We start from the raw sequence: 22,388 nt of genomic DNA, 5'->3' as shown, positions 1-22,388 counted from the left end.
CTGACTCTAATCTAAATTAGGGTCTCTCTGACTCCAGTGATCACAGGAATTTTGTCTTGTGTGCCTGTGCCCACTCCCCCCCCCCCCCCCCCCCAATTGCACTTTCAGCAAGATAATCAGCTAAGAAGTTCTTCCCCTCCTGTTCAGGCACAGGCCTTTTTTTTTGTATATCCCTGTCTGTTAAATGCAACAGAGAACAGCAGAGACATGAGAGTTGGTCTGAGTCAAAAGCAATTCGCCTAGCTCGTTTACACAGCTAACATCTGTGTTAACCCAGGAAACTGTCCTGGTGCTGCAAAACCTTCACAAAACCCACACAACTGTGTGCTGTTGCTTCACCTATTTCCTCCATTCCACCTTTAACTCCTTCACTGCTGTGGATGAGTATACACGTCTTAATATGCTTGTGGCTGTGTATACACGTGCAGCTTCGGTTTTCCTATAGCGCTATGGATGTATCTATGCATCCTGAACTGCCGATCTCTCACTGCAGCGGACGAGTCACTTGCGTAATTCGGTGAATAAAAATTTACTAGTATTTATCGTACAACATATGTGTCTCATGGTGTGCCATCGTTTGCAAGAACCTCGTTTAAATATCTTGAATATTTTATTAAATATGACGATTGTTATGGCCACATGATGTGTGATGCGCAAGAATGTGAATGGGGGCATTGCGCGTGACCGTCCATTGGATGTCAAACCCAATAACTCAAAAAGAAAATGAGAGATCCCTCTGCTCTCGCTTTAAAAAAAAATTCGGTATCTTACCTACATTTTTTTGCTGCAATGAATGAACTAAAATCAACCACATAATTAAATTTTCTTTGAGACATTTCAGTCTCACATTTATCTACGGTAATGATAGAAGCTGATGAAATGAATTAAAAGATGGGGAAAATAAGCTGATTCTTAGCCAAATATTTTGCGCACTTAATATCAGTTTGATGTTTGCAGCATGCGACTCTAATAGTGTTGCTGTAATTTTAACGGCCAACAGAGTACAGGTGTCATCCTGAAGTAACCGATTCGAATCCCTTAGAGGGAGGAATTCCGAGTTTGAGAAACAGGAGATTATAAAGAAGAGATAAATCCTGGCTGGTTAAAGCTGTATGTCATTCCCGGGTTCAAACTCGGTACCGTGTCTTTCTTGACCAGTGCTTTTCCCTACCAGGCTATCCAGGTAGCTCTCACAATCCACCCTCACAGTTTCATTTCTGCCATTATCTCTCTCCTACCCTCCGAAATTCGTGGAAGCATGTTACATACTTTGTGCGATAGCTGCCTTGTGGGAACACTACACGCAAAATGCAAGGTTTCGTGTTCGAGTTCAGATTGCGTAACCAGTTTTTATCTGTCATTGAATACAAAAACAGAACATACTTCAGTAGAGGGTGAAAGTTTCATCCTGATAACCGAAATGCCTTGCGTAAATTTCCGAAGTTTTCAGCGATTACGTTAAAGTATTAACGATGAACTGACCGTCGCTTACCGTCGGAACGGGATGTCGTGATCCACTCTTTTATTCCTATAGTAATCTATTGCACCTAAGTCACATTAAAACAAAATCATGCATCCGATTTATCAACAAAATACATACTCATATCATAGCGTTTGCTGTGAGCATTTCTGAATACGTATATGAAGCCATCGTCACGCGACGTGAGGTGTACTGCCACAATGAATGGGCCTACCAACAGGTAAAGGCCATCGCTAATGCTCGTAAGGTCTTTAAACTGCCTGTTTGTGAGGCGACTAGTGTAAGAACGGGGCACAGATGTGGCTTGCCGCTGGAGCGGAAATCAGGGCAGTTTCTAAAACAAGGCGGCCCCCTCAGGTGACCGAATTTTGGAAAGGCGGGGCGGAAAATATTAAAAATCGGACGGAGAAAACAATGAAAAAATAATGAGAATAAAATGATACAAAGGAAGAATCAAAATACCCAATTGTTTTCAAAAGCTTACCGAACAGGGCCTCTACTTACTTTGACGAAAGTAAACACATTGCCGCTATATAACTCAAAACTAAAGCAGCCACTACTGAGTACAAAACGTAAACAAACATGACCTTGATTCATCTCTGTCGAACGTGGAGCGTGCCAGTGCGCTGACTTGTCGAGGATTACCAAAGAATTTATGAACTGTACCATGATTGTGCAGTAAACATATGATGAATCTGAGAGGTACTTTCCATGTGAAATAAGTATAGAATAAGAATAAAATACTATCATCAGAGTTTTACTTCTGATAAATTTTAAATGTTACTTGTAGCACATAAATTTCATTGTAACTCTGTAGAAGGAAAAAATCTAAAGCCAAAAATTTACTGTAGTAGAAATAATACTCGAAGTCTAGTAACCACGCTTGAAGAAACAGTTTAATAAAGAAATGTACTTAACAGAAAATTTTTTTTTGAAAAAGGTGGATTAACGACCGTGAGCAACTCAATCGGCTAAAACCGTCACCCGGCCCTAATTCAGGGCGACTGACTGCGGGAAAAGAAAGAGAGAGTGGTTTTACTCAAACACGACGTCGACGCCACTCTAAGATTCGAACCAGGTCCCATCTCGAACGAATGTCCAGAAACCAGTCGCTTAGACCACTGCGCCACTGGGCCGGCTCACAAAAATTGTACACTTCGCAACAGAAAATGCAAGCAAGGCGCCATTTATTTATTTAATTGCAAGGAAGTCGATACTGAAAAAGATTCTAAGAGTATTTCAATTAAAACAGAAACGAAGTAACACGACGATTATACAAATGACGTAGTTTGATACTTTAGCATGTCTTCTTCAGTATAGCATAATTTCTAAAGTCAAGGAAAAATTCGTTCGTATTAGGAAATAGTTTTACGTCCTTATTAGTCCATTTTCTTGCAATAAAATAAAACTGGTGCCAAATTTGGTTCCACTGGTATAGTCAGTTGAGTACCAGTTTAAAGCCGGCCATTGTGGCCGCGCGGTTCTAGGCGCTTCAGTCTGGAACCACGCGACCGCTACGGTCGCAGGTTCGAATCCTGCCTCGGGCATGGATGTGTGTGATGTCCTTAGGTTAGTTAGGTTTAAATAGTTCTAAGTTCTACGGTACTGATGACCTTAGAAGTTAAGTCCCATAGTGCTCAGAGCCATTGGACCATTTTTGAACAAGTTTAGAATACTCGGCACATTCTTCCTGTTTCAGTTATTCTGGGAAATTTCAAAAACTGAGGAGAAAAAATAAAAAATCTGAAGACATTTGTTAACCTGAATGAGTTTTAGAGGAAATGAGGGCAAAGCATGAAAACAGTACTACTCGTCTTAGCTTAATGATTAAAAGTAAAATGGGATGCTTGAATTGTTGTGCTGTTGGATATTGGTAGTGGTGGAGGGGGACACCAACGGTAGCATGAAAGACGGGCGTCATTTGTCAGTTCTCCGCTAGGGCGGCAAAAACCTAGCAACGGTTCTAGCGGAGACGTTACCCAGGAAAAAAGTGACAAACCGTTTAAAAGGCAGAAGGGTAGTTTGGGAATTACGTTTGGCAACAGAGAGTCATTAGCAGAGGCAGTCACCATCTGCGAAGGTCTTGCGCATAGCTCATGCTAGGAGCATGATGATTGTGACACCAAAAGACGCCACTTTCTACTAGTGAGGCACTATGTAAAAGAGTCGAAAATCCCTCAAAAAAGTTCGTAGTGTTCGGTCTAACTCAAAAACAACGCTTCTAACTATTTAATTGTTCTAACTTTGCGAAAGGTTTCTCTGACTTTCTTAGCATGTGTCTTCGAATTTCTCTCATTGTAACTGAGCACACTTTCAGTACCTAAATTTGCCGTCAAATATCAAAGTTTTATCCATCTTCCATATTCTGCCAAGGGCATAGTGAATTTAATACCTCTGTTCTTTCAACAGGCTGCAAGCTGGGTGAGGTGTCTCAGTACCTTGTGCCGGAGGGTACTTTCGTCCGCATTCCAGTCGTTCACGAACGGAAAGGGTGCTTGAAAATCTGTCGGTGCTCTTCGCGGGGATCTCTGGAGAGCTGCAGGCCCCTACCCTGCACAGAAATGGAGTCCTGCTGGCTCGGGAACAGGAAGATTGGTGAGTCACTTCACTACATTCCGTGGTCCGAGATTACTTCTCACGTTATAATAGCATAAATAAACACACACCGTGTGGGTGACTTCTTTTACCACTAGTTAACTGTTTCAGTCTGGACTGTAGCACATCTTCTGGTGTGGCACCGCAGAGTGCATTTTGTCAACTCAATTTCACTTGACAGTCTGCACTTCGTGGCACCAGACCTGAAGATGACTTGAAACCTTTAGTCGGTAATAATAGAAGTGATTCAGACCGTGTTTGTTCATTAATTATAACAACAGAGATGACGCTTTCCTACGACGTGGTATCAATAATGAGAATTATAATATCACTACAACTTGCTAGTGTAAGCACCCCGGCAGAAATACCTTCATGAATATACACTGTGTTTAATACTGACGTACTTCATCTGCTGCACGTCTATTGAGACAAGGAACAACATACATAACTGCGGGCTGTACTGTTCACGGTCTACAGCCACACATACTGCAACACTAATTCTTGTTAGGTACAGGTTTGGATTTACTGTGTATGTTTCGTCCTGATTTGAACAGTTTTGCCGGCCGCTGTGGCCGAGCGGTTCTACGCGCTTCAGTCCGGAACCGCGCTGCTGCTACGGTCGCAGGTTCGAATCCTGCCTCGGGCATGGATATTTATGATGTCCTTAGGTTAAGTTATGTTTAAGTAGTTCTAAGTCTAGGGGACTGATGACCTCAGATGTTGAGTTCAAATGGCTCTGAGCACTATGGGACATAACAGCTGAGGTCATCAGTCCCCTAGAACTTAGAACTACCTAAACCTAACTAACCTAAGGACATCACACACATCCATGCCCGAGGCAGGATTCGAACCTGCGGCCGTAGCGGTCGCGCGGTTCCAGCCTGAAGCGCCTAGAATCGCTCGGCCACTCCGGCCGGCTCAGATGCTGAGTCCCATATTGCCGAGAGCCATTTGAACAGTTTTGAATAACTGCACAGAACACTGTTCCTGTTCACAAAGACGCGCGAAATAATCGCTAGCCGGCCGCGGTGGCCGTGCGGTTCTGGGTGCTCCAGTCCGGAGCCGCTGCTGCTGCTACGGTCGCAGGTTCGAATCCTGCCTCGGGCATGGGTGTTCTAAGTTCTGGGGGACTGATGACCACGGCAGTTGAGTCCCATAGTGCTCAGAGCCATTTGAACCATTTTTGAATACTCGCTATGCAGACGAATGTAGCCTCCATGACACGTCAATGAAACGAATAAACCATGTGTGGATGAAGATCCTACGTTAAAATTGCAAATATTCCTCATTGATTACCAATTTCGATCCACTGACGAGCCGTCTTCAGATCAATCTAAAATGCTGTCCAACGTGTGACAATCACTACACATCGTCGTATTCTTGGAGCTAAGTCACCCTAACACGAAAAATCGTGGTTTGTTATGTAAACTGACGAAGTTAATCACCAATCAAATTTTGTTACAATGGACGTATTACCGTACATGTCTAAAAGCGATCGACAGAAATCACTGGAGCATCGCCCATGGCTGACAGCTGTCAAACAGCTGTAATGAATATTGTAAGTGATATGTCGTTTACATCCACTCATGGGCGATGCAGCTATCATTCCTGTCGATAGTTTGTAGGCAACTCTGCTCATGTAGACAATGCAACAATATCTGATTAGTGATTAACATTGTCAGTTTACATACCCAACTACGATTTCCATTTTAGGGGCGACTTAGCTCTAAGAATACGACGATGTGTAATGATTAGCACTCACTAAACAAAATTTTAGATAGATCTGCAGATGACTCGTCAGTGAGCGGAAACCATTAATCAATAAAGAAAATTTTGCGATCTTGATGTAGGATTTTTATTCAGACATGGTTTAATTTGACAGATCGTGTATCTCCCCACTGACAGTGTCAAAGAATAAAATGAAACAAATGATCACCCACTCGTGAAATATCTCATTTACCCCACACTTTCGAGACACTGAAGTTTCGCACGGTGGTATGCAGTCCGTACTTGCTTATGGCCTAGAAACCATCCCAGCATGGTGATTGTTAATCTTCACGACACAACACACATACTCGATATTTATGAAACAGTTCACACGCTTATTGCAGTCATAGAATACAAATCCTGTTTTACTGTATGGTGCCCATTACCATGTTCTATGGTTTGGCAGCGATTTTACTGTACATGAAGCACATGCCGTTAACACATCTGGTCGCTACCACGTCCTAACACTCGCTACTTTTATATGACAGAATTGGGTTTTCCTGGAGACGTAAGAGGCTCAACTTTACCTTCGATAAGGACAGAAGTTGAAGCAATAAATTAAATTATATGCCATAGCCTGGACCTAAACTTGGGTCTTCTCGTTACTAGATGAACGTACTAACCACTACACCATCGCAATGTGGTGGCTTCCGATGGTACGTGGAAGAGTGTAGTCCATCGCCATCCCTAACACAGACTTCAATCCACACCTTCAGCCCATTACAGGCAAGACTTCCCCGTTATATACAAAACTGGGGTGATATTCAAGTGTCGGAGAGCCTCGACCATACTGTGATTTAAAGAAGGGGAAATGGTCTGAAGGTGTGAACTGAAGTTTTGTGGTAGCCACAATGCTATGATGGTTGCGAAAGCATACTTGAGCTCTTAGTAACAAATAATCTTGGACAAATAGAGAGTATCATGACGAATACAGGGACTAGCGACCACAAGGCAATTACTGCTAGGCTGAATACCGTAACACCTACAACCATCAAAAAGAAACGCAAAGTACATTTAAAAAAAGCTGATAAAAATCCTCTTAACGCTTTTTTAAGAGACAGTCTCTAATTATTCCGATCTGATCACGTAATCGTATAAAAGGTGGAAAGATTCCAAAGACATAGTATCGACGGCAATTGAGAGATATATACCACATAAATTAATAAGTGATGTTACTGATACCCCATGGTCCACAAAACTCGTCAGATCGCTGTTGCAGAAGCAACGACAAATGCATGCCAAATTTAAAAGAACGCAAAAATCCCCAAGATTGGCAAAGTTTTGCAGAAGTTCGAAATATAGCGCATACTTCAATGCGGGATGCTTTTAATAATTTCCACAACGAAACTCTGTCTCGGGATGTGGCAGAAAACCCAAAGACATTCTGGACATACATGAAGCGCACCTGTGGCAAGACGCAATCAACAACTTCACTGCGCGATAACAACGGCGAAGTCACTGATGACAGTGCCACTAAAGCAGAGTTATTAAACTCGGTTCTCCGAAACTCCTTCGCCAAAGAAGACGAAGTAAATATTCCCGAATTCCAATCAAGAACAACTGCCAAGATGAGAAACATACAAGTAGATATCCTAGGTGTAGCAAAGTAGCATGAATCACTTAATAAAGGCAAGACCTTCGGTCCAGATTGTATTCCAGTCAGGTTCCTTTCAGAGGAGTATGCTGATACAACAGCTCCATATTTAGCTATCATATACAACCGCTTCTTCACAGAAAGTTCCGTACCTAAAGACAAGAAAATTGCTCAAGTCACACCAATACCCAAAAAGGGAAATAGGAGTAATAGCTGAGTTACAGGCGCATATCATTAACGTCGATTTGCAGTAGGCTTTTGGAACATATACTGTGTTCGAACATTTTGAATTACCTCGAAGAAAACGATTTCTTGACACGTAGACAGCAGGATTCAAAAAACATCGTTCTTGTGAAACACAAGTAGCTCTTTATACTCATGGAGTAATAAGTGCTATCGAAAGGGGATGTCAAATTGATTCCATATTTTTAGATTTCCAGAAGGATTTCGACACCGTTCTTCACAAGCGCCTTCTAATCAAACTGCGTGCCTACGGAGTATCGCCTCAGTTGTGCGACTGGATTCGTGATTTCCTGCCAGAAAGGTCACAGTTCGTAGTAATAGACGGAAAGTCATCGACTAAAACAGAAGTAATATCCGGCGTTCCTCAAGGAAGTGTTCCTGATCTATATTAACGACATAGGAGACAATCTGCGTAGCCTTATTAGATTGTTTGCAGATGATGCTGTCATTTACTGTCTTGTAAAGTCTTCAGAAGACCGAAACGAATTGCACACTGATTTAAATAAGATATATGTATGGTGCGAAAAGTGGCAATTGACTTTGAATAAAGAAAAGTGTGAAGTTATTCACATGAGTACTAAAAGAAATCCGCTAAATTTCGATTACGCGATAAGTCACACAAATCTGAAGGGCTGTACATTCAACTAAATACTTAAGGATTACAGTTACAAATAACCTAAATTGGAACGATCACATAGATAATGTTGTGTGCAGAGCAAACCAAAGAGTGCGATTCATTGGCAGAACACTTAGAAGGTGCAACAGTTCTACTAAAGAGACTGCTTACACCACGCTTGTCCGCCCTACTATGGACTATAGCTGTGCGGTGTGGGACCCGCATCAGGTGGGACTGACGGATGATATCGAAAAAGTTCAGAGAAGGGCTGCTCGTTCTGTGCTATCGCGAAATAGGGGAGATAGTGCCACAGACATGATACGTGAATTGGAGTGGCAATCACTAAAACAAAGGAATTTTTCGCTGCGGCGGGATCTTCTCATGAAATTTCAATCACCAATTTTCTCCTCCGGTTGCGAAAACATTCTGTTGGCACCCACTTACATAGCGAGAAATGATCTTCACGATAAAATAAGACAAATCAGGGCTCGCACAGAAAAAATTAAGTGTTCGTTTTACCCGCGAGCCGTTCGAGAGTGGAACGGTAGAGAGACAGCTTGAAGGTCGTTCATTGAACCCTCTGCCAGGCACTTTATTGTGAATAACAGAGTAATCACGTAGATGTGGATGTAGAGCTTAGCACATTTTCCTAGCAAGCAGAAGACCCGGTTTTAAGTCCCGGCTACGGCCAAATTTCATTTCATTGCTTCATCTTCTATACTCACTATTTTATAATTGTAATTGCTGCCTTCAGCAATTGCATTCGCGCTACGGGAGTGTACCAATATCCGATCCGCAGTGGGCAGCCATATATAACTGTACACTTCCCCTGTCAGTAATGCCGCTATATTCAAATATTGCTGTAGTTCACGTAAGTCAATGAGCAGGTATTCCTTTCATCTGTTCTAATCCGAAATCTGTTTACAGAACACAACACGCAGTTCCAGATTGAGTGTAACACGTGCAGTTGCTTCGCCGGGGAAATAACGTGCAGCAAGAAGCAGTGTGAGATTTCGGCGCTGGGAGACCCTGACCCCGCCTACACGAGTCTTCCCTGTAACTGCCCTCCGCACTATGTACCTGTTTGCGCCCGCAACGGGAACACGTATCCGAGTGCCTGTCTTGCAAAGTAAGGAGACGTTCAGCTTGGCACTGCTTTTGTATGTTAAGGGAGATGGCATTTCTTATGCAAGGGATCTCGTTTATCGGCGTTCCGCAAGTGACCTGTGCTTTCTTTTGTATACCAGGTGTGCTGGTCTGAGTGACGCAGAGTTTGAATTCGGTCCGTGCTCTGCTAAGGATCCGTGTGCCAGCCACACGTGTTCCAGGGGGCAGCAGTGTATTCCAGACAGGAAGGTGTGTCTGTCCATGATGCACAAGTCATGCAGGCAGTACAAGTGTGGTAAGGCTCATACATACTCGTAATTCCGACTTCAATTGTTAGAGTATTAGAATAAACTTGAAATACCATCGAAACAATGTGATACATGTTTATTTATTCATTTGACAGTTGAAACAACAGAACAATGCACGAATTTGCCTTACGACCCTGTGTGTGACACAGAGGGCCAGGAACACCACAACATGTGCGCCCTCGTACGTTCCTGGAGAAGATTTGCGTACAGTGGTCCTTGCCGAGTGAGTATAAACCGCCTTGCAAACGATTTATACCAAGAGTCTACACATTCTTATTTTCTACTGTAGAGCAGATAACGAGAAAACGTATTTGGAATTAAATATGGTACGAACGACTACATTTCCCCCAGATAATAAGTTTGCTTTACGTACATAATAGGAAAAAGGGATTTTGCTTAATCTTTTTCTTTTAAGACACGCTATACACATTAAAATCATGCTAACACCATAGGAAACAAAATTGACTTAAGGGGGCTAGGACGTCAAACGGGACGACTTGGAGCAGGAGAGACACCACAGGACATTTTAATTTCCACTGTCTATACTTTTACGAATAAATTCATAAAACTTTGTCAGAATGACCAGAAAGGATTCAGGATTTACACTTATAGTGGTGGAAGTTCAAAAATATAAGAAAATAATTTATTTTTTTGACATTTGTATTTCACCTTTTCTTCACTTACCATTGGCTGCATTGGTTGCTATAGGTACACTTTTCTTCATAAGTAAGGAAGATTCTTCGATGAACTTTGCACAGCATACAAACCATACTTACAGGTGTACGAAACTCTAGAATTTTCCAAATCTATTAATAACTGTGTTACAAATTGAGATAATTAACTATAAAATTTGAGTTTTTTCTAAACATGAAGTTTAAAATATAACAGCACATTCATTTTTTCATAAATTAAATAATTTCTAGAGTTTCATACACCTGTAAGTAGGGTTTGTATGCTGTGCAAAATTCATCGAAGACTCTCTCTTTCTTATGAAGAAACGTGTACCTATAGCAACAAACGCAGCCAATAGAAGTGAAAAAATAATGAACTTTCACATCTAAAACCAATATTTTGTTATATTTTTCAGATTCCACTGCTATGATTTTGAATCCTGAATCCTTCCTGGTCATGCTGACAAAGTTTTATGAATTGATTCGTAAAAGTATAGACAGTGGAAATTAAAATGTCCTGTGGTGTCTCTCCTGCTCCAAGAAGGCCCGTTTGATGTCCTACCCCGCATAAAAACTTAAATCGGGTATTAGAACACGAGGCTAATTACTGCGAATAGCATGTTTAACTTAATAAAGAAGGTACTTGTCCATAATTAATGTTATTACTATCACTTACAAGCACATTAATAACTACAAAGGTTTCTGTTCCTCTGTGTGTGTAACACATTGAGGGCCGGAACCGATCGCGACATTAAAAATAAATACGTAAGTACAATTGGTGCATTTATTAGAGTGAGACTTTCTTCTGCATTTTTGCGAATTATACCCCCCGTTAAGTACATGTTACAAACCCGTTTGTCACGTTGGAACTTGAATTCAGACATAGGTTTTCTTCGTGGCGTATGTTTCCGTCTGCGTTGTACAAGCAAGCCTCGTTAATAGATTCAACGTTTATACGACGCGTTCTCCCTACAATTTAAAAAATCTGCACATACACTTTAACTACGTACAATACAAAACGTCTACGAAAGTGTAGAATTCCCTGTCGTTTAAGCACCGCGGCTACTGAGAAGCAAATTCTTCTCTACATTCATTTCTGTCGGGTTGCTAGTCTCTCTGAATTGCGTATAGCTTCTGAGAAACTTGGAACGAATGCAGGGAAATATATGGAATGATGAAGCTTTGAGGCAGCTGTGAGGCGTGGTTACCTGACTTAAAGGGCAGATCAGTGCCAGTGAAAAGTAGTTATCGGGATCGATCTGGCCTGGCACACACTTAGCTTGTCACGTACGCTTGCTACAATCAGCAACTGGCCTTGTTTGGAGATATCGCCATCAAAAGCTGCATAATCGGGGTGGTGAAGGAAGTGAACATTCTAGGAGAGTCGAGGAAAATAACCAGATGAAACAATGATTAATCTTTATTGATTTACCTCGACGGAAACGGCCTATTGACAAACAGTCAATGTGGGTTTAGAAAACATCGTTCCTGTGAAACACAATTAGCTCTTTATTCACATGAAATGTTGAGTGCTATTGACAAGGGATTTCAGATCGATTCCGTATTTCAGGATTTCCGGAAGGCTTTTGACATGGTACCACACAAGCGGCTCCTAGTGAAATTGCGTGCTTATGGATATATTCTCAATTATGTGACTGGATTTGTGATTTCCTGTCAGAGAGGTCACAGTTCGTGGTAACTGACGGAAAGTCATCGAGTAAAACAGAAGTGATTTCTGGCGTTCCCCAAGGTAGTGTTATAAGCCTTTTGCTGTTCCTTATCTATATAAACGATTTGAGAGACAATCTGAGCAGCCATCTTCGGTTGTTTGCAGATGACGCTGTCGTGTATCGACTAATAAAGTCACCAAAAGATAAAAAAAAACTGCAAAACGATTTAGAAAAATATCTGAATGGAGCGAAAACTGGCAGTTGGCCCTAAATAACGAAAAGTGTGAGGTCATCTACATGAGTGCTAAAAGGAACTCGTTAAAGTTCGGTTACACGGTAGATCAGTCTAATCTAAAAGCCGTAAATTCAACTAAATACATAAGTATTACTATTACGAACAACTTAAATTGGAAGGAACATATAGAAAATGTTGTGGTGAAGGCTAACCAAAGACTGCGTTTTATTGGCAGGACACTTAGAAAATGTAACAGACCTCCTAAGGAGACTGCCTACACTACCCTTGTCCGTCCTCTTTTAGAATACTGCTGCGTTGTGTGGGATCCTTACCACATAGGGTTAAAGGAGTACATTGAAAATGTTCATAGAAAGTCAGCACGTTTTGTACTATCGCGAAATATGGGAGAGAGTGTCACAGAAATGATATAGGAATTGGGCTGGACATCATTAAAAGAAAGGCGTTTTTCGTTCCGACGGAATCTTCTCACGAAATTCCAATCACCATGTTTCTCCTCCGAATGCGAAAATATTTTGTTGACACTGACCTACATAGGGAGGAACGATCATCACGATAAAATAAGGGAAATGAGAGCTCGCTCGGAAAGATATAGGTGCTCATTCTTTCTGCGCGCTATACGAAATTGGAATAATAGAGAATTGTGAAGGTGGTTCGATGAACCCTCTGCCAGGCACTTAAATGTGATTTGCAGAGTATCCATGTAAATGTAGATGTAGATTCTCCATTAGCTTGATGGCTCTGGTAGCAGCAGATAACAGGCAATTTTAGAAATAATAAGAAAATAATTATAGTAACTGCTGTACTGAATCGCGAGAGGACGTTTTAGGCACTTCTGCTGAAGAGAAAGATAATGCGCAGTCCGTAAACCCTTGAAACGTCCCCCTAGAAAAAATATACATGACTGTGCTTAAACTGACACACAATATTTTTAGCGCAACGTAATCTGACTTTTAATAATCCCTACAAAAGAATGGCCCTGACTAACATTAACCCATACCTTTCACAAATCACTTACCTCACAAAAATCTTCGTTACTCGAACTACTGCAATACGGCGAACGCCACTACTGCCAGCTAAATAAAAGATTCAAACTACTGAAGGCACTAACTACTGATAGGCATAGTTAGCAAATGAAAGATTTTGATGGAGAACGAACAATGTATTTACCTTAATAGTGTTCAAAAGTCATAATATATATAGCAGTTCATGACTTCCATTCTTACAAATGTACTGTTTCTGATGGACAAACGTCCTGATCATCCGCTCTCAAAAATCCGCCATCTCACTTCCCCACATCCACCACTGCTGGCGGCTCACCTCAAACTGCGCAACGCTACGCGCTGTTAACAGCCAACTGCACAACACTACAATAGCCAACAACACTACAATAGCCAACAACAATGCAAACCAGCCACAGACTGCACACAGCACAGCCAGTGATTTTCATACAGGGTGCTACGTGGCGTTACCAATAAAAAAACCTATACCCTCATCCAGGACAGCAACAGGTCTTTCTCTCATTTTGCCCAATGCAAAGAGATGAATGCAGGACTGACTTGAATTTTGGAACATAAATGAAATTCTACCTGCTGTTCAAAACATAGGGAGAGGTGAAGTCAAAAACTTATATAACTTTCGAAATTACCATTAACTCCGTAAAATGAGACAGTTCATTCTCATATTCTGTTCTGTATTTTTGAAGCAAAAAGTAACAGCTTTTTGAAGACTGATAAATTGAGTTTCAACTACATAATTATCTAAAAGTGTTTTATGTTCTGTACGATCATGAAATAAAAAGTGACAACTTTTTTAAGACTAATGAATGGAAATTTAAAAATATATGTATTATGTTCTGTTTTAAACGTATTGTTTTAATTGGAATGACTCAAAAGAATGAAGCTTTATATTTCATAGTGGTTTGATGTGTGAATATATTGCCGAGCATGTAATCCCTGACACAGTACTCGTTAAAGCCTGTGCTATGGTAAGTGATCGGGATTCACCTTATGAGAAAGGATTTTCGTATAGATAAAACGTCATAAGCACAATTTCAGTCAAACCACTTAGAAGGACTGCGTAAAGTCCAAACCGTCACCTCCAGGCTGGAAGAAGGCCCCTTCCACCATAAACTGAAAATTGCCTCTGGAGTCTAGAATAATCAATAAGACAGGCTCATGGGCGCCGTCGGAAGTGACACGAGGTGGGTGAGAAAAATATTGAGGCTGATTTTTTATCCACCCAAAGTACTTCCCTTAAAAGTACTTCCCTTCGGCAGCCATACACTCTCGAAGTCGTTGTTCCCAGTCGTTGCAGCAGCGCTGAAAGGCTTTCTCCGGTAGGATCTTTAACATGTTGGTCACATTTTTTGAATGTTCTCCAGAGTCCTATAATGAAAATTTTCAATTTCGGGAAAAGAAAAAAGTCACAAGGACTCAGATCAGGTGAATAGGGGGCTGTGTAGCAACAGGAATGCCTTTTGAGGAAAAAAAAATCCGCGATGGAAGTCACCGTGTGACACGGGATGTTGTCACGAAGCAGCAGTGTCCGTTTTCACTCGATTCACACTATTCTGAAGCCTTTCAAAGACGCCTTTGTACAACTATTTGATCACAGGTGGAGCTACCATCAACGTGTGTAGTCATATAGACTGAACGTAATTGTAACGACACATATCCCAGTCTAACTCAGGCATGTACAACCATTACCCCGCTTGGCTGTATATGCGTGAGTCAAATTTTATTACGTTTCGTTATAATTACGTACAAGCTACATGACTACTTATAACGCAATGATGATAGCTGCATTCTCAGTTGAAATCTAAATCTGCAGTGCAATAAAGAAGACAGATGACCTTACGACAAAGCTGAACTTCTTTCTGTCTTGGATTACATTACGCTCGTAGGGCACCATCTTTCGCATGGAATCGAGCAAGACGTGGTTGTCAGTTTGTCATGGAGGAGCAAATTACTTTCGCACGATACCCCTGCTGTCAAGAGAGGAAATCAGCTTTATTTCGATCTTCGATTTGCTCCTTCGAAATTTTTTGGGTTGAGAAGATGTCTTAGTGTACTATTCATCACTTTGCCGCTTTGTCTCAGGACCGAACACAGAATTATAGGATTCATCACGTATGACCACACGAGTGCTCATTGGCAGTGCTCTACAGAAGATCAACGCACAAGTTTCTTTAATCGTTCTTCTGCACAGCTGTGCGGTTCCATTTTGGCATAAACCCTTCGCAAGCGCAAATTTTCAGTAAAAATTTAATGTCGTGTGAAAGGGTTTAAATTTAATAGTCAACCATCATCCTTATCGTTAAACGTCACACTGATATCACAAGAGCATGCACAAGTTCGACGTTTTCGTCGGATTTTAACGTCTCCTCGAGCGACGTTCATCTTCAACCCGTTCTCGGTTTTCCAAAAATGATTTGTGCCAGCGAAAAACTTGTTCTCTTAGTAAGGAATGTCCACAATAGGTCTGTTTCTTTTTTAAAAAGGTCACATTTGCCGATTTTCCCAGTCGATACAAAACTTAATAGCATAACGTTGCTCTAAATTCTGCTGTTCCATATGCGTAACACACAACAAACACACAGGTTACTGATGGCGCTCTCAAAAATCATATGATGGCTGTAAGGAACTAAGACTCGGACTGAGCATCTGGAAGGGATGAACACACGCGTCTAAACAATTAGAAAACAGCGTTGCCAGACAGCTCGCAACATTGTCAGTCACATTACGTTTCTCACACACCTCGAATGTACAGGATACTGATGATCTGAAACTCGACATGGATCACAATTTATTAAAATGATATACACCACTGGCCATTAAAATTGATTCGCCACAAAGATGACGTGCTACAGACGCGAAATTTAACCGACAGGAACAAGATGCTGTGATATGCAAATGATTAGCTTTTCAGAGCATTCACACAAGGCTGGTGCCGGTGGCGACACCTACAACGTGCTGACATGAGGAAAGTTTCCAACCGATTTCTCACACACAAAGAGCAGTTGACCGGCGTTGCCTGGTGAAACGTTGTTGTGATGCCTCGTGTAAGGACGACAAATGCGTACCATCACGTTTCCGACTTTGATAAAGGTCGGATTGTAGCCTATCGCGATTGCGGTTTATCGTATCGCGGCGTTGCTGCTCGGGTAGCACTCGAGATGACAGGCATCTTATCCGCATGGCTGTAACGGGTCGTGCAGCCACGTCTCTATCCCTGAGTCAACAGATGGAGACGTTTGCAAGACAACAACCATCTGCACAAACAATTCGACGACGCTTTCAGCAGCATGGACTATCAGCTCGGAGCCCATGGCTGCGATTGCCCTTGACGCTGCATCACAGACAGGAGCGCCTGCGATGGTGTACTCAACGACGAAACAGGGTGCACGAATGCGAAAACGTCATTTTTGCGGATGAATCCAGGTTCTTTTTACAGCATCATGATGGTCGTATCCGTGTTTGGCGACATCGCGGTGAACGCACATTGGAAGCGTGTATTCGTCATCGCCATAGTGGCGAATCACCTGGCGTGATGGTATGGGGTGCCATTGGTTACACGTCTCGGTCACCTCTTGTTCGCATTGACGGCACTTTGAACAGTGGACGTTACATTTCAGATGTGTTACGACCCGTGGCTCTACCCTTCATTCGGTCCCAGCGAAACTCTACATTTCAGTAGGAAAATGCACGACCGCATGTTGCAGATTCTGTACGGGCCTTTCTGGGTGCAGAAAATGTTCGACTGCTGCCCTGGCCAGCACATTCTGCAGATCTCTCACCAATTGAAAACGTCTGGTGAATGGTGGCCGAGAAACTGGCTCGTGACAATACGCATTTCAGCAGGATAATGCACGACTGCATGTTGCAGGCCTTTCTGGATACAGAAAGTGTTCGACTGCTGCCGTGGCCAGCACATTCTCCAGATCTCTCATCAATTGAAAACGTCTTGTGAATGGTGGCATAGCAACTGGCTCGTCACAATACGCATTTCAGCAGGATAATGCACAACCGCATGATGCAGGTCCTGTGCAGGCCTTTCTGGATACAGAAAATGTTCGACTGCTGCCGTGGACAGCACATTCTCCAGATCTCTCATCAATTGAAAACGTCTGGTCAATGGTGGCCGAGCAACTGGCTCGTCACAATACACATTTCAGCAAGATAATACACGACCGCATGTTGCAGGTCCTGTGCAGGCCTTTCTGGATACAGAAAATGTTCGACTGCTGCCGTGGCCAGCACATTCTCCAGATCTCTCATCAATTGAAAACGTCTGGTCAATGGTGGCCGAGCAACTAGCTCGTCACAATACACATTTCAGCAAGATAATGCACGACCGCATGTTGCAGGTCTTGTGCAGGCCTTTCTGGATACAGAAAATGTTCGACTGCTGCCGTGCCAGCACATTCTCCAGATCTCTCATCAATTGAAAACGTCTGGTCAATGGTGGCCGAGCAACTGGCTCGTCACAATACGCCAGTCACTACTCGTGGTGAACTGTGGTATCGTGTTGAAGCTGCATGGGCAGCTGTACATGTACACGCCATCCAAGCTCTGTTTGACTCAATGCCCAGGCGTATCACACCCGTTAATACGGGCAGAGGTGGTTGTTCAGGGTACTGATTTCTCAGTATGTATGCACCCAAATTACTTGAAAATGTAATCACATGTCAGTTCCAGTATAATATATTTGTCTAATGAATACCCAGTTATCATCTGCATTTCTTCTTCGTGTAGCACTTTTAATGGCCAGTAATGTAATATTAAGTGTGTATTAAGTTCTTGTACCAGATAAGAAAGCCTTTTAAGCGGATTGCAGTCCCAATACGGTCTGCAGTGGGCCCGTCACTACTGTCACGCCTGAGGCTTGTTGCAGACGAACTGTGATAACAACGGCACGGTGTGCGGCGCCGACGGCGTGACGTACCGGTCGGAGTGCGCGGCGCACGCGGCGCAGGTGCCGGTGGACTACGCTGGGCCGTGCACCGCCGTGGGCCAGATCGGGTCTCGGCCCGCGCCGCAGTGCGACGCCGTGGGGGTGCGCTGCCCGCCGCTCGCCGCCGCCGCCTGCCTCGCCGTGACTCCTCCGGGCGCCTGCTGCCCGCGCTGCGCCGGCGCCGTCCGCTTCCTCTACAGCCAGAAGCAGGTGCGCGGCGCGCGGCGCAGCGGCATTACTTGGAACGAACGAGGCACCAGACACGCGGGGAATTCCAATTACTTCGTACCGGGTGGTTGCAATTACACTTCCCCTATTTAACACGTTATAACACAGAAACTAATTACCGTGGGAGTAACAAACTCTGTAGCATTAATGTCAAGGACACGGGGAGGAGAAATAATGCAGAATCAGTTCTACTGAGAGGCTTTTAATGTGCTGTTGCGTACATCGTGCTGTTACATACCGGTACCATTACTTCTACAAAAGGGGCTCAATATGGCGCCCATCAGTGTCCAGAAGAGCCCGAAAGCGTAGAATTGCGTTCCGCACAGCAGAACGAAGTATGTCCGTAGGTATGCTGGCTACCTCTTTTGATATCCGGCGCTTCAGATCAGCACTTATGTGAATGTTCAACCAGTAAACCCTGTCCTCCAGGTAGCGCCACAATCACAAATCACAGGGACTCAGATCAGGTGGATCGTGCCACCCAAGCCTTCGGAAACGATCGGCTGATAATTCGATCGTTTCCAAATGTGCTTCGGAGAAGCACGTGAACTTCACGAGCGATGTGCAATTGGCACCATCTTGAACGCAGGCTGTTGAATTCTATGCGTATCTCCCCTGTATGCGAAGCATATCGCGTTAACGCTGGCCAATCACACGCCACGTCTTTGGTCCTTGAGTGCCAAACTGTTCAAACAAGAATGGGCCAATGATGTACATAGCGGTCAAATCACACCATACGGTGTCACGTTCGCCATACGGAAGAACTTCATGCACAGTGACTGGAGGTGAAGATCCCCACACTCGACAATTCTTTGTGTTTACCTCACCCGTCAGAGAAAATTCAGCTTCGTCTGTCCGTAGGATGGTCCAGTCTAGCCCTCGTCAACTTCAATCCTTGCGAGGAAGTGGAGAGCCAAGTTAATACGCCGTTGTGCGTTCTGTGGTGCAAGCTACAGTGTGATATGGATCTTATACGGAATCCATCTGAGAATCGTTCGAAGCACCTTCCGTACAGTGGACCACGGGATGTTCAGCTGTCGTATACATCACACGCACTGTTGGCGATCGGAAATTCCGCGCAGCGTTGTCTGCCATAGCAAGAGCGATTTCATCAGCCAGCTGTGACGCAAACGGCCGTCGGCCTCTTCCCGGAGGGATACTCAGTTCTCCAGTTGATTCGAGCTTCTTCATCATGCTCCGCACAGCAGGCGAAGAAAGAGGACCCATCCGTAATCCTTTCAGGTGGCGATACTGTCGAGCCGGCTGTGGTGGTCTAGCGGTTCTAGGCACTCAGTCAGGAACCGCGCGACTGCTACGGTCGCAGGTTCGAATCCTGCCTCGGGCATGGATGTGTGTGATATCCTTAGGTTAGTTAGGTTTAAGTAGTTCTAAGTTCTAGGGGACTTATGACCACAGATGTTGAGTCCCATAGTGCTCAGAGCCATTTGAACCATTTTTTTTGATACTGTCGAAGTGCAGCTGCAGCATTACTGTTGTTTTGATGCTAAAGCTTCACCAGTAATGCTCCTTTTGCCCAATCTCGTATTGACACGTCAATAAGTGCACTGTGATTGGTCTGGTGTGTGAGACCGTGAATCACTATGACTGATCACGGCGCCTGGTGGCCAAAGTTGGAACTTGACGGTAGCGCTGTGACGCATGGAAATCATGCACCTCATGCTCTGGACATTAATTATACCAAGTCTGATACTCAAATGGTAATTAGTTTTCGTGTTATAAAGTGTTAAATAGGGAAAGTTTAGTTATCACCGCCCGGTACATTGAATGCGTTGTAGTTGTTATTGTTCTTGTTGTGGTCTTCAGTCCGGAGACTTGTGTGAAACAATTCTACACGCTAAGCTGCCCTCTGCATAACTATTCCTCTCTTGGTAATTTCTGCAACCTTCGCCCACCTCAACTTGCTTAACACAGTCAAGCATTTGTCTTCCCGTACAAATTTCTCGATATGTCTGGTCCGTCTTTTACTAAAAAAAAAAAAAGGTTCAAATGGCTCTGAGCACTATGGGACTTAACATCTGTGGTCATCAGTCCCCTAGAACTTAGAACTACTTAAACCTAACTAACCTAAGGACATCACACACATCCATGCCCGAGGCAGGATTCGAACCTGCGACCGTAGCAGTCGCGCGGTTCCGGACTGAACGCCTAGAACCGCTAGACCACCGCGGCCGCCCGTCTTTTGCTCAGTTTGGGTCATAAACTTCTTCTCTCCCTATTCTTTTCTCCGTATTCGATTCAGTACCAGACGGGTAATATACATTGCTCAGCCAGAATATTGTGATCACCTACCTAGTAGCCGGTATGTCCATCTTTGGTATGGATAACAGTGGCGACACGTCGTGGCATGGAAGCAATGAGGCCTTGATAAGGTCGCTGGAGGGAGTTGGACCAACTTGTCTCCATCCTGCAGTGCAGGTGTCAAGGACCTGTTCCCCGGGAAGACGATGGATTCGCGCTCTCCCATTGGCCTGATCGAGAAAGTATCGGAATTCATCAGACCATGCAACGCTCTGCCACTGCGCCAGCGTCCAGTGCCGATGGTCACGTGCCCATTTCAGTCGTAGCTACTGATATCCGGCTGTTAACATTGGCTAATGCGAGGGACGTCGCCTGCGGCAGGAGTTTTCGGTGTCCTCTGTGTTCAGACCTACTTGTACTCTACCTAGCATTGAAGTCAGATGTTAATTCTTCCATAGTTCGCCGCCTGTCCTATTCTACCAGTCTGCCCAGCCTACAACGTTTTATAATGACGGTGGCCACCCAACCCCACGACGTATGGACGTGGTTTCACCTTGATCTCGCTACGTGTTGAAGACATTCGGGCTGGTCCCGGCAAAGGTTCGAGTCCTCCCTCGGGCATGGGTGTGTGTGTATGTCCTTAGGATAATTTAGGTTGAGGAGTGTGTAAGCTTAGGGACTGATGACCTCAGCAGTTAAGTCCCATAATATTTCACACACATTTGAACATTTGAAGACATTCACCACAGCACTCCTCGAACACCCGACAAGTAACGAAGTTTGTAAAATACCCGCGCCGAGCGTCTGGGCCATAACAATCTGTCCTCGGTGAAACTCAGACACATCACGCGCCTTCGCCATTCCACACTCTGGCAGCACGCTCGCTGATACTACACGCACCGTTTGCGTGTCTGACTAGCGGTCTTTTCTCGCCTAGTGATGCTGCTAGCGCCAGGACGGGTTGATATCTACATTAGGTCGGTGGTCATAATGCTCTGCCTGGTCAGTGTACAGTGCGTATAAGAATCAAGATGCAACAATAGCGCAGGAAGACGAAGAACGAAGAGGTCGGGTTAGAAAGATGTAAGACAGGGATACAGTCTTTTGATCCTAGTGTCCTATCTATGCATCGAAGAAGCAATCACGAAACAGCATGGTTCACTGCCTGTGCTCGACGTCAGCGTGCAATAACCACTCACAGTCGGCAACTGGGAACACTAGCAGTGGAAGGTATATACAGGTTGAGGGGAGGATGTGGAAAACAGCGCAGTTGTTATAATGTGCAAATTATGAAATTTATCCAAAGTCCAAAAGAGCACAATCGTTGGCTTTCAGGCTTTTTGTGTTAGCAGAAGAGACAACACCGTGTTACGAGTGGAGGCCGAAATGCACGCGTTTAGCTCACGCAGGCTGGCGTAAGGAGGGAAGAACTATACTGACGTGAGTTCTGGAACATGACAAGGAGCGAGAATTCGGTATGGATAACAGTGGCGATGCTTAACTTTAATCCATTAATGATGAACGTCGCTCTTGATGGTACATGATTCACAATATTATCCGTTCAGAAGACATTCTTGAAGATAGTACTTATAGTAACTGAATATGGCGCCTTGCTGGGTCGTAGCAAATGACCTAGCTGAAG

General features: G+C 43.7%; 1 protein-coding gene across 1 annotated transcript in view; it reads left to right on the top strand.

Moving 5' to 3' along the window:
• Positions 1–22,388, top strand: part of LOC124593770 (reversion-inducing cysteine-rich protein with Kazal motifs-like) — a 386,189-nt gene that overhangs the window by 313,670 nt on the left and 50,131 nt on the right. The window contains exons 11-15 of the mRNA XM_047132119.1: positions 3,890–4,075; positions 9,223–9,424; positions 9,543–9,697; positions 9,806–9,933; positions 18,200–18,469. Coding sequence (XP_046988075.1) covers positions 3,890–4,075; positions 9,223–9,424; positions 9,543–9,697; positions 9,806–9,933; positions 18,200–18,469 — 941 coding nt within the window. The remainder of the gene's footprint in view (positions 1–3,889; positions 4,076–9,222; positions 9,425–9,542; positions 9,698–9,805; positions 9,934–18,199; positions 18,470–22,388) is intronic.

Source organism: Schistocerca americana, chromosome 2 (genome assembly GCF_021461395.2).
Source record: "Schistocerca americana isolate TAMUIC-IGC-003095 chromosome 2, iqSchAmer2.1, whole genome shotgun sequence".
Classification (NCBI taxonomy): domain Eukaryota; kingdom Metazoa; phylum Arthropoda; class Insecta; order Orthoptera; family Acrididae; genus Schistocerca; species Schistocerca americana.
This window is presented reverse-complemented; position numbering and strand designations above follow the sequence as displayed.